At 47.8% G+C, this 13,210-nt stretch overlaps 1 protein-coding gene across 3 annotated transcripts in view; it reads right to left on the bottom strand.

The window, feature by feature from the left end:
* Window positions 1–13,210, bottom strand: part of BLTP2 (bridge-like lipid transfer protein family member 2) — a 32,207-nt gene that overhangs the window by 12,423 nt on the left and 6,574 nt on the right. For all 3 annotated transcript variants that reach the window (XM_069089798.1, XM_069089799.1, XM_069089800.1), the window contains exons 11-24: window positions 13,064–13,209; window positions 12,572–12,690; window positions 12,273–12,436; window positions 11,854–12,112; window positions 10,986–11,191; window positions 5,066–6,125; window positions 4,518–4,709; window positions 4,168–4,370; window positions 3,938–4,056; window positions 3,599–3,819; window positions 3,215–3,405; window positions 1,934–2,033; window positions 1,604–1,806; window positions 893–1,187 (exon numbers count right to left, since the gene is read on the bottom strand). In XM_069089798.1, coding sequence (XP_068945899.1) covers window positions 893–1,187; window positions 1,604–1,806; window positions 1,934–2,033; window positions 3,215–3,405; window positions 3,599–3,819; window positions 3,938–4,056; window positions 4,168–4,370; window positions 4,518–4,709; window positions 5,066–6,125; window positions 10,986–11,191; window positions 11,854–12,112; window positions 12,273–12,436; window positions 12,572–12,690; window positions 13,064–13,209 — 3,478 coding nt within the window. The remainder of the gene's footprint in view (window positions 1–892; window positions 1,188–1,603; window positions 1,807–1,933; window positions 2,034–3,214; window positions 3,406–3,598; window positions 3,820–3,937; window positions 4,057–4,167; window positions 4,371–4,517; window positions 4,710–5,065; window positions 6,126–10,985; window positions 11,192–11,853; window positions 12,113–12,272; window positions 12,437–12,571; window positions 12,691–13,063; window position 13,210) is intronic.

Raw genomic sequence — 13,210 nt, 5'->3', positions numbered from 1 at the left:
CTTTAACAAAGCAGATCCAAGAACCTGTGGTAGCTGCAAACCCTGAGAACGCGCTTGGGGTGCTTGCTGCTACAACTGGGTACATACAAGATTTACAAGAGCTGATGGAAAGACATCTCAAAGATGAAGGCATCAGCAGCGTCTGGAAAGGATTAAAGGTGGGATTTGAGCTACATCTTGAAGGCAGTCAAGGAAACTCAAAGGCAGAGATGCAGATGGAGAGCATTCCACACAAGGATGAGAGCCATTGCAAAAGCAGAGATGGGAAACAGGAGGGACATGTTCAACGAACAGTAAATTGGACACACGGGCCTATGGAATTAGTGGAATAAAGTGTTAGATGCTCAAAAGGTGGGAACTTGCAAAGAGATTTAAATGTGAATCAGAGGACTTGATCCTGGAGGCAACAGGGAGCCACAGAAGTTTCCTGAGCAGAGGGTGCCATCACATGAGGAATGTCTGAACCAAGTATGATATGTGAATGTAATGGAATCTTATTGTACTGTAAGAAAAGATGAATGGGAGAAACTGGGAAAATGTGGGCAGACTTTTAGGAAGTATTTCAGAATGAAAAGAGCTGAACCAAGAGAATAAGAAGCCTAATGACTCCAACAATATGTGCTGAGCCCATCATGACAAAACAAGTGAGAAACACCCCAGGAGGGGGGCTCCAGATGAAGAGGACACCCTGACAACACACAGTGACTGCTGCTTGGCTCTGTATGTTCTTCTTTGTTCTAAGCTCAAGGAGAAGAGGGTGATCTAGGAAGAAACACTGTGGTGTAAGAACCAAAAGCAACAACCCAAATGAGGAAATGAGGGAGTGGGGTCAGACCGCTCTAGGGTCTGGGTCCCTAGACCTGTCCCTGGTGTCTCCCGCCCTCCAGCTCACCTCCTGAGGAGCCCTTCTCAGGTCCTCTGCTGAGGCTGGGAGCACTGGCCCGAGGCGGGGCTGCAGGGCTGGGCAGGATGCCCCGCTTGGGCTTTTTGGCTGGCAGCTGGGGATCAATCTTTAACCCCTTCAGGGCCTCAGTAGAAAGGTTTCGTTTAAGCACAGCAGCCTTTTTGTAGCCATCATAGAGGCCAAAGGCAATGTCCCTGTTGGTGGTGGTCCAGGAAGCCCGCAGGTCCACTAAGTGCAGTTGGTGAGTATGAAAGGCAGGGTCCCCATCTCGGGAGGACAGCTCCTGAGGAAAGAGTAGCAGCTGAATGAAGGCAGGCCACGTGGGGGCCTGGGATTCTCAGCTGGGGCTCCAGGCATGCAAGGGCACAGGGAACAGCACCACTGAAAATGGAATCTGCCTGGGGAAAACAGGAAAGATGTAGAGAGGGGGGACTGAGAGGTCACGTTTTGCTAACTAAAGTATATGCTTGGTCATTAGACCTCAAGACTGAGAATGTATTTTTAAATGATTCAACATAAAAACTTGATCCAGATGGAAAAACACTTGCAGACAAAGGACTCATGGAGATATTGGGACCTGCGCTTCACGCATCTGTGGGGCTGGGAGAGAGTTCAGAATCCAACTAGGAAGTTAGATGGAATTGAGGCTCCTCTTCTCCCCAAAGGACGGAGAAGGAGCTCTCAGAGCCCAGAGAATACCTCTTCAGTGGTACGGTTGCTATGCCGCTGGTAGGTGAGGGAAGACAGGCTCAGGAGGTGGGTCTTCGTGACCAGCAGATCAAGGCGGTGGTCAGAGCTCTCATCACTGGGGGAAGCCATCAGATGCACTGTCACCTGACTCAGGTCACTCACCATCTGCGTCACGCTCCACTCAGAGATGAGGCGTCGCATCACAGTGCCCGCTGTGAGGTGTGAGAGAAGCATTCAGAGGAATGGCCGGCAAGCATACTGGGCTGGGCTTGGGGAGGCAGAGAGGTGAGTGAATGGGCAGAGGCAGGAAGAAATAGACCTAGGGGTGATTGGCCAAACCTTGAGGTATAAGTCGCTGGGTTCCCCGCGTAAAGACATGGCCCTGGTTGCACTCAACCTGAATGCCCCGTTGCTGAGCAAATGAGGCCCAGTAATGCACCTACAACACAAATACAAAAGATATGATAAGTTTTCAGATGAAGTAATCAAAGCTATCTATAGCCATATGAAAGAATACTCTAATTCCTATTGATTGGAGGAATGCAAATTAAAACAATTCTGAGGTACTACCTCATACCTATTAGATTACCTAAAAAGACAGAAAAGGCAAATGACAAATGTTGGTGGGAATATGGGAAAGATGAGACATTAATGCCCTGTTGGTGGAGTTCTGAACTGATTCAACCATTTTGTAGAGCAATTTGGAACTACACCCAAAGGGCTATAAAACCATGTATATCCATTTATCTAGCAATACCACTACTAGGTCTGTATCCCAAAAGAGATAAAAAGCAAAAAGTAAAAGGACCTAGACATACAAAAATATCTATAGCAGCTCTTTTCTGGGAGCAAAGAATTAGAAATTGAGGGGATGACCACTAATTGGGGAATGGCTGAACAAGTTGAGGTTTGTGATTATGATAGACTACTGTTGTACTATAAGAAATGATGAGCAGGATGCTCTCAGGAAAACTTGGACTCACATGGGCTGATGCAAAGTGGAATGCACTGTGTACTAAGTAACAGCAAGATTGTAAGACAATCAGCTGTGACTTAGCTATTCTCAGCAAGACAATGATCCAAGACATCTCTGAAGGCCTTACAATGGAAAGTGCTATCCATCCTCAGAGAAAGAGCTTAAGATGTCTAAATACAGATTGAAGCAAACTTTTCTTTGACTTTATTTTTCTTGGGGTTTTTTTGTCTATGTTTTCTTTCACAACATGACTATTACGGGTATGTTTTGCATGACTACATGTGTATAAACTATATCTAACTGCTTGCCTTCTCAATGAAAGGGTGGGAGGGAGAGAATTTGGAACTCAAAGGTTTAAAAATGAATGTTAAAAATTGCTTTTACATCTAACTGGGCAAAAATAAAATACTAAATACATTTTTTTAAAGCAGAAAAAAAGAAAGACAATATGAAATTGAAAAAAGTTGAGCCAGTAGGTGACCAAGAGCAGAATGAGAGGTGGAAAGGACAGACTCTGAGGCCCACAGCAAAGAACTAAGACACAGGGGTGGCAGACGACCTAAGATAACATGAGGCAAAGTCCAGATGAGCCTAGAGGGACTAGAGACCCTGCTGGAGAAGCTGTAGGAAAGTCTGGCTCAGACCTGCAGCTGAGGGAAGAGGGCTGTGTAGGAGAGCTGCTTGTAATGCTGGCCAAGCTTCTTTTTGCTAGGTTTCATGTTATTGAAGAGCTTTCCTCGACAGATTGGCCGGGTAACACTGGTCCACGTCGCCCAGAAGTTTTGCATCCATCGAAGAGTACTGCTATATAGCAGAATCCGGGGCTGGGACATTGCTGCAGATGCAGAGAAGAGGAAGGTCTCAGCTGCAGGGCTTGCTTGTGAGGGGACGAAGCAATAAAATTGGAACCTCCCTGGTTATGAGGGACCAAAGGACCAAGACAACACGTGCCAAACCAAATCCCTCTGTTTTCTCTCATCTACCAGTGCTCCAGCCCGTGCCTTGCAGCCCCCTGCTCCCAGCCTTACTCCCACTGTGCCGGGTCAGGTCCATCTTGATAGAAAGGTTGAGGTTCTCCGATCTGAAGGCCCGGTAGGAGTCATGGAGCTGGCCTAGGGACACTTCAGGCAAGAACTCTGGTGCTCGAAGGATCACACTATGGTGGTCATGGGGGTTGCCATGGCACAACCACTGCAGGTCCAAGGTCATACAGAGGTCGGGCAAATGTAGGAAGCAGCAGTCGTCATACCTGCCTCACAAAGGAGCCACTGACTCTCAGTGCCTTTCTCCTGATTCTCCCACTCATCCCCTCCCCTCAGCAAGATCCTTGCCACCCCAAACCAAGGCCATCCCCACCCCCTACTCACTTGGAGGCTGTCCTCACATTGACATCCAAGTCCCCCTTGAACACAAACTGGCCTGGTTTCCAGTGAAAAAACAGGTGGCTCCACTCCCAGTGCATGTTTTCAGTTGTATTATAGGGATCCTGTAAGCATCTCAAGGACTCAGTGAGGTACCACAAAAGAGACTGTACCTCCCCCCGCCAGCCCCCCACACACACACACACAATCAGCAGATCCCCTGCCCACCCGCTCACCTCAGTAGCCAGCTGATGGAGGTTGGCCTGTTCAATGTCCATGTGCCAGTCCCCATGGAAAAGCAAACGGCTCTTGTCCCACCAGGGCAAGGGGGCACTGGGGTCGGCTGAGGGCTTTGTCAAGAGGTCCACGGACTGGCCAATTAATGTCCAGGCTGGGTCCCAGCATGGCCCCCATACCACCGTGTACTGGAAGACCTCAGCTGGAAGGAATGTTGGCTAGTCACATACAGACATTCTACCAAAATCCCAAGTTTCTCCCCAAGTCTTGGAGATGAACTTCATCTCACTGCCCACCCTCTTGATCATAGACATCTCCCTGGTTCTCTGTAGTCCCCATCCCCACTCACAACGAAAATCATGGTAGAACTTGAGCGGGGGCATGTTCCTTTCCACAACCACATCACCCCAGGGGAGTCCCAGATGCAGGGTCTGTCGCCGCCGGGAGCAAGGCTGTCCACTCTGCTCTGTGCCCACCAATCGGCCTAGCAGCCTCCAGTCACGAATCTCAAACAGGTAGCGAGGATAATCGCGGATCCGCACTGGGTGGAAAGACACATGCGGGAAGGACATTCAGGAGCCATGTCATCTCCTTTGGGCTCTCTCATCTGCCCACTCAGCTCAAGGCTGCCCCTAGGCTGCCCCTGCGATGGCAAGACCACAAAGCAAGGAGTGGGGAGGGACACAGATCATCCTCTTGCACACAGGAGAAAAGGCCTAGCCCCAAGGGGAGTCTCTAGCCCAGAAAGGCCCATATGAAGGGAGAGGGAACCCACCCACCTTAAGCCAAGCAGGGTTCCAAACGGAGGAGAGGGTTTTTCCTAGCCAAGACTGCACCCAGAGCTTCTCAGAAGCTGGCCTGCCAGACAAAAGACTGTGCAGGGGAAACACCACTCACCTAGGAAGGTCTTAACACTGCATTTGAGCATACGACACCACTGAATAGTGAGTTCAAGTCCCTCACTGGGGAAAGGGCTACTGGGGTCCAGCTCGCGCATCTGTGTCAGCACACGCTCCGGCCCATGGAAGGAGGCGTCTGCCAGGGCCACCAGCTCCAGCCCGGCCAGGCTCCAGGTGAGCAGGGCCCGGCGCATGGGCGTGTTCCCGTAGAGACGGCGTGAGCGCTGGATGTAGATCTCTATGTTCTTGCGCTCCAGGGAGGCATAGAGTTCTTCGATCTTGCGGGCAGGAAGTAGTTCCCCATGCTGCTTGCGGAGGGCGGCCACTTTGGCATCCAGCAGCTGCAGCCGCTTGGCACTTTCCTTGCTTTCATCCTTCATCAGCTCATAGTTGTCCCGAAGCTTCACCTCAAAGACATCATCCAGGAAGACCCATGAGAAGTGCTGCACCTTCACTAGCAAATCGGGTGGGAGGGGAGCCAGCTCCGGGGGCTGCCCGGCTTGGGCCCCCCGGTGCAGCCCCTTCAGCCACTTCTGCACCCCCACGGCCTCATCCAGGGTCCGAGAGAAGTCGTACTGGTAAGGAAACTCCACTGACACTGAGCCCAGGGAGAAAAGCCAGACTCGGTTGCGCAGGGTCTCCAGGGAGGGGAAGGGGTTGCGGTGTAAGATCATCTCTTCCAGCTCGGACAGCAACTGTACCTCCACTTCCTTGAAGTTGAAGATGCTGTTGCCATCGAAGCCGGCTGCCAGTTCTGGGCAGTAGACTTGGAGGGAGCCACCGTGGCGACTCAGGGACACACTCTCTGCCACCAAGGTGATGAACTTGTCCTCGGCCACAAAGGCAGTCAGCTTGGCTGTGCTCACCTCCAAAGTCAGGTTCAAGAATCGCTTTGGAGGGGCAGGTTCACGGGGGCTGGCCTCGGGCACAGTGTGGCTTCCTGGTGCCTCAGGGGCCCTGAGGAGGTCTCGGCACTGGAGTGTGGCCAGGACATGCTGGTACAGGTACATGTGGTCTGGGGGGCTCCAGAGTACCATCAGCCCTGCACCACACTGCACCTTTGGGGGGAAATCAATGGCAGAGGTTGCTGTCTTTGTTCAAACCTATTAAATGCTGTCACCCAGACGAACAGAAGGATGACAGGGAACAACGTTCTCTTAACACTGTAGACCTGGTGCAGGACTTGTCTCCACCCAGAAATTTTTCCAACTACCCTCCTTGGTCCATCATTTTCCTTTTCTTCAGAGCAAATATACTAAAGTCAGTTTTATACTGCCTTACATCAACACATTTTCTATTTGTTTCATGTCTATATGCTGTCTTTTCGATTAGATTATAAGCTCCCCAAAGGCAGGTACCAGTTATTTCTTTGGCATTCCCTAGAGTGGCTGGTCTAGCACTGCCCTCAATGAAAAGCTGAACGCATACTCTAGGAGCACCGGGCTCATAATCAGAAGGCCAGATCTCTAATCTTAGCCCTGTTGTTTTCTGGTTGTATGACTGTGGCCAAGGCACATAACCATTTCTCTGTGCCTCAGTTTCCTCATCTGTCAAATGAGGACACTATCAGCACCCCCTACTCTGTGGAGCTGTTGTGAGAAACATCCTTTGTAAATCACTAGATACCATTCAATAAACCTTCTGTGAGACAGAAGGTATAAACAAGATACCATTCCTGCCCTCACAGAGACTATGATGTGATCAAAAGACAAGCCACAAATCCAAATGGCCAACTAACATATACAGTATCATGCATACATACTTCATAGCTTTGCTGGCCAAAGTGCTGCTCTGTGAAGGTCAAGAATGAAGGCTATCACCACCAAGGAAAAGCAGGTGGAGATCTGGAGTGTTACCAAAAATGCAGCTTCTGGGAGCAGCTAAGTGGTACAGTGAATAGAGCACCAGCCCTGGAGTCAGGAGGACCTGAGTTCAAATCAGCCTCAGACACTTAACACTTACTAGCTGTGTGACTTAGGCAAGTGACTTAACCCAACTGCCCTGCCTTCCCCCCTCCAAAAGACAAAAAGGAAAAAGAAAGTAGCTTCTGAGATGAACTTTCAAGAGTGTATAGGAACTCTAAAGGTGGAGAGAAGGGAGGCCATTCCAGGTACAGTTATACAGGCATGAGGATGTAGGGAATGTTTACAGGGCTGACTGGAGAGCCTAGTTGAGCCCAGTTTGGCTACAGCACATAATACGTGGAGGAGGGTAATGACAAACATTCGCCTCACAAAAATAAAAGAAAACTTAAATAATTAGAGAGATATTCATTGTTTGTGGTTGGATGTTGCCAATATAACAAAAATGGCAATAAACTTATAGATTGAGTTGTCAGGCCAAACTACCAACAGGTGGGTGGCACAATGGCAGTGGATACAGCATTACTGAGTAATTACGGAGTCAGGAGGAAAGGCCAAGTTCAAATCACACACTCGCTGTGTGACTCTGAGCAAGTCACTTAACCACTGTTTGCCTCAGTTTTCTCAACTGTAAAATGGGGACAATAACAGCACCTTCGTTGCAGGATTATTGTGAGGATCAAGTGAGACATCCCCTTCTCTCCTCTCACACTGCCCCAGCCTGGTGCAGGCCCTTACCACCTCATACCTAGATTACTGCAACAGTCTGCTGGTGGGTCTGCCTGCTTCAAGTCTCTCCCCACTCCAGGCCAGCCTCCATTAAGTAAGTCCACCCATGTCACTCCCCTACTCAGTAAACTCCAGGGGCTCCCTATCACCTCTAGCATCAAATACAAAATGCTCTGTTTGGTGTTCAAAACCCACCATAATGTACCCCTCCCCTCCTTTTCCAGTCTTCTCACATCTTACTCCCCAACACATACTCTTTGATGCAGTGACATGGGCCTCCTGGCTGTTCAGAAACAAGGCTCTCCATCTCTCATCTCCAGACATCATCTCTGGCCATCTCCTATGCCTAGAACACTCTCCCTCCTCAGTTCTGACTATGACCTCCCTGGCTTCCTTCAAGCTCCAGCCACAATCTCACCTCCTATCAGAAGCCTTCCCTAACCCCTCTTAATTCCAGTGCTTTCTCTCTGTTAATTATTTCCAATTTATCTTGTACAAAGCCTGCTTTATATCTGTATGGATATATGTGTATTATATAAACGCTCTGTGTGTGTGTGTGTGTGTGTGTGTGTGTATAATGTATATATATTTAGACACAGCCAACATATGTTTGTCTGCATATCGTTTCCTTAATTAGACTGCAAGCTGCCTGAGGACAAGGGCTGTCTTTTACCTCTTTCTGCATCCCCAGAACTTAGCACAGTGTTTCACACATAACAGGTGCTATATCCAAGTCCTATATACAAGGCTATCCAAGAACCTGTACTGACCTGACCTTCCCTTCATAAGACTAGACAAAATAATAACAAAGTTTACCTGGAGAAACAAAGGGTTGAGGAAAATAATGAAAAAAGTAGGGACAAAGGGGCCTACCATTACCAGATCTTAAACTATACCAGAAAACACTAATCACGAAAGCTATTTTGTGCTGGTTGAAAAACAAAAAAGCTGATCAGTAGTATGTATACACTAGATAAGGAAGACCCAGAAGCCACTAACTACTGTCAATAAATCTAAGAACACCAACTACTGAGATAAGGACTCTCTAGCCAAGAAAAAAAGCAGTTTGGCAGAAAATGAGGTGTAAACTAATCCTTTTAAACCACAATAAGCTCTTTATAGATACATGGCCTAAATATAAAAGGTTATGCCATTAAAAAAAGAGAGAGAGAAGAATGGAAGTACCTTCCACAACTCCTGCTACTGAAAAAACTCTCAACTAAACATGAGAGAAAGGTGATGACAAAGGACAAAGTGTTTAATTTTGATTGTATAAAGTGAAAAGTTGTACAAATCAAATTGATGCTTAGAAGACAGGGAGTAAATTGAGAAAAATCTTTACAGCAGATATCTGATAACAGTCTATTATGCCCTGATAAAGGTCTGTCTATGTAAGATATACAGAAAATTGACACAAGCATCTAAATATCACAGCATCTGTTAGGATGGTGTGGAAGGAACTGCTGTCTCCGCCCTGTTCAACACACACACAAAGGCAATCCACCACAGAACACCGTGCAGTCACTGGAAGCTGGAGACCTCCAAGGAGAGGAACAGCTCTTACAGTTAGGCAGTTGTTTTTTTTCCCATCATCTAAACTGGTCTCTTTCCAGCTTCCACCTACTGCTCCTGGTTCTGCCTGTGGAACCAAACAGTACAAGCTGAATCCACCCTGCATGTGAGAGGCCTTCAATACTTAAAGACAATGCTCATGTTCCCTGTCTTCTCTCTTCCAGGTTGACACTCCCAATTCCTTTAACAAGTCCTCATATGACACATGAAGTTCTTGGCCTCATCAGTACAAGACTCATTTCCTACTAGATAAGGGGTCAAAGGATAGGATGTGAGCAAGCAGTTTTCAAAAGAGGAAAAGCAGTCATGTGAAAGAATACTCCAAATTACCAACAGTAAAAGAAATACCAAGTTAAACAACTCAGAGACTTCAAGAAAAGCTGTTAAGAAATCTATTTAAAGTCACTACATGGTACATAATCCTTTGACCTAGTATTCACAAACACCACCACTCAGCACGCCCCAAGAAAGTCAAAGATTGAGCAATACGTCCCACCCTATATATAAAGGTCTATGGTAGCAAAGCACTGGGAGGAAAGTAGGTGCCCATTTACTGAAGTACTGCTCAACTGGGATATATAAATGTAATGGAATTTTATTGTGCCCTAAGAAATGATGAATATAAAGAATTCAGAGAAATTGGATAGACTTGTATAAACTAACATAGAGTAAGGTAATGAAAACCAGGAATAAAATTTACAAAATAACCAAGTAATGTAACAGAAAACCACATGGAATGGCTTCAGAACTACAATCAGCATAGCAGCCAATCAGGAGTTCAGAAAACTTGAAGTGAAGCATGTCTCCTGACCTTGGGAGAGGGAGGTGTGCAACGAGGACATTTTCAGACACAGAAGATGGATTGGCTTGTTTTGCTTAATTGCATTTGTTTGCTATAAAGGAGGATTATATGGGGGTGGGGAAGACAGAGGAGTCACTGGGAAATGACAGTGACATAAAAAAGGAAGAGATCAATAAATCATTCTAAAAAGGGAAAATAAAGAAATGCAAGGTGACATCTGACTGCGTGAGCCCTGAGCGCTGGGTCAAGGCGGCTCCATCTCACGAGCTGGCTGCTGGGCACCAAGGCAGATCTTTAGGTAAAGGAAAGACACACCCAATTTATGCACCTTGATGTCTGCTACTATTACCAGGCTCACTGTTACCATGAGTGACATTTGCACAATGGCCACATCCTGTCATTTCACAGCTGCTATTAGATGAGGACAACTAATGTGACAACAAGCTCTATGTTAGCTTTGTCCTGGAGTGACACTTCAGAAATTAACATTAAAAGTCAAGTTTAAATTGAGAAGGCATGAAGCTTCCCAAAACTATGTCTTGGGGTAATGAGTATTATGAAGGGAACTGTCATAAGCCAAAGGAAATAGAAAGTAGCTCTAAACAGACTGTCCGGCAGGCCATGGGAAACAAAACTCCAGAATGGACAATCTGCCTCAGTCTCATTCCTACCAAAGGAGACCCTTGGTTTCTTCCAAAGACAGTGAGCTCCCTGAGGAAGGAATATAGCCCTTCCCTCCCCCACAGTCCCTATTATGAAGGTTCTATTTCTATCTCTAGCCCTTTAGGAAAGCCTTTCAAAGTCTGCCCAGTCACAGGAGTCCAGAAAACTCCGGTGAGGTCAGTGGGACAGCAGGCTGAAAAGCCAATGCTGCAGCTGATTTTCAATGGTACAAGGATTTAAATCACGAATTAAGGAGCTGCTGACCCCATCCTCCACTGCCCAGGCCTTACCTCTAGAGAACGGATGCTACTGTGGTAGGTGACAGAGAGCATGGAAAGACTGAGAACAGGAGTGGGAATGTCAGGGGCCTTGCAACATGGCTGCATCTTCTCTGTGACTGTCTTCACCAAGGCCAGCACGAGTCCCTGGATACCCACTGTAGAACTCTCTGCACTGCCCAGGACTGTCAGGGTGTCCAGTCGGATCTCTGAGGCCCCTAGAATCCCAGATACCCAATTAGTCTGCTGTTCCTCAATCTCAAATGGCAGCCCTTTCATCCATTCTCTTCACTCCAACTCTCTTATCTCCTATCAGCTGACCCAGTCTACCTGCTCATTCTTCATCCCAAGGTCACCACAGAAGTCATCTCTTGCCAGAGGCCCATCTAGAGACACTGACAATCCCTCTCTCCCACCCCCCCACACCCCCAGCCACACCATGTTATTCAAGAAAGAAAGAAAGAAAAAAAATGGCCTAGATCTGTATGTCTCATTTTCTCATGTGCTACAGGGAAACAGCCCCTCCACAGCAAGGGTGGATCCTCAATGGAAAAACTACAGAGAGACAGAAAGACTGTGATATGAACAGATCTGAATCCTTCTGTGCAGTGAAGGCCACAAATGAGAGCACAGATCTAGCTATTGAAGTGCAATGAACACCCAGCCCCTTAGGAGTGTTTGAAAATAAGATCAGTCCCTGAACAGTGGCGCCACTTCTATGCCTAGTTCCCTTAGCTTGGAGCTAACTGAGAAAACCAGACTGATGAGCACAGCAGGCCAGACCCTGGAGATTGCATAGATCGCTATCAGCTGATTTTGTAAAGGAAGGTCCTGGCTTGCCAGTGTGGCTTCCTGCTGGAGCCACTGGCTCTTCACTCACCCACCAGGCTAGAAAGGGTGAACAGGTTCATATCTTCCACCTTCAAGTCCACCTTCCACAGAAGCACCGGAGGCTCCCCAAAAGGAAGCTCCCTGGCCGGGGTTGGTTTCCCAGACCAAGGACCCAACAGGGAGAGGATGCGGGAGAGACATTCAGCACAGGTGTCTGATGCCTCTAGCTGCAGGCCACGGATGGTGCAGTCTAGGAAGAGGGTATCTGACTGAGTGCTGCTCAGACCCAGGGGCTGGTTATAGCTGCCCTAGAAAGGGAACAGAAACGTCCAGATGTAGGCCTTTTCCCCAGTCCTATTACTAATTATGACGGGCTCATCATCATTCACAGTTGAGTCAAGAAGGAATCTGTGAAGGGTTCTACAGAGGCCCAGCACGAGAAATAAGGACCAGGGTCTCCTCACCTACCTGTAGGGTGAAGGAATCGAGGACAAGGGCCTCGCCCCAGACATGCATGTTGGGGGGGTGGGGCGCCCGCTGGATGTGGGAGTCATTTCCCACACGCCAGCACAAGTGATCCACAGCCAGGACGCCCCTCTGATGAATGCTCTGGGGCCTCAGGTGCTGGTAATCTGAAGGTAAGAGGGTGGGAAGGCATGATGTGTGTCTTCAGTTTCTAACACTCAAACCAAGACCATTACAACTGTTAAGCTGGCTTAGTCCCCCTAAAGTGGACATACTCACTGCTTCTTTCCCAGAAATCTTACCTAGAGAGATAGAATTGAAGCCCAGAGCAAAGGGTGGTGTATCTCCGAGCTGAATAGAAACATTGACATTGGAGACAGAAGTGCTAAGGATGATTGGGGCCAGAATTTGAGGGAAGTTTCTGTATAGGGAGAAAACATTATTGTGAGGGAAGGAAAGAAAGGATCAGCTCCCTATCTAGAGACAGGTCCTGGTTGATTTTCAGGTCAGAGCAGAGAATCTGAGCCTCATCATGATCCTCAAAATAGGAGAGAAAACAAAAGGAATAAGACTGAAGAACTGGAAATACACTAAATTCTACAGAAACCCCAAACCCCAAAAAGCTACAACAGTCACCATCACCAAAAGACTTGGTCTTATTAAACTTAAAAAAACTTAATTCAGTCCTTGAGCACAATATGGCTCATGTGAGAAGGATGCCCATCTGGAACACGCCAGCAGTGTCCTAAGGAACCGAGTCAGAAGGTGGAACACTGGGAGACAGTTGATCTCACCTAGTTTGCCTGGGTTGGGAGATGGGCTGCCTTGGCCCCTGCCTTTCTCGTGCTAACATGTGCAGCCAGTGAGAGAATTCCTGGTGCCGGTAGTGGACGATGCACGTGCTGAGCACCAGAGAGGCGGAGAGGTCAATGGTGGTCACC

Source organism: Petaurus breviceps, unplaced genomic scaffold, assembly GCF_028583685.1.
Source record: "Petaurus breviceps papuanus isolate PSGF00001 unplaced genomic scaffold, PetGlider_PUasm1.0 186, whole genome shotgun sequence".
Classification (NCBI taxonomy): Eukaryota; Metazoa; Chordata; class Mammalia; order Diprotodontia; family Petauridae; genus Petaurus; species Petaurus breviceps.
This window is presented reverse-complemented; position numbering and strand designations above follow the sequence as displayed.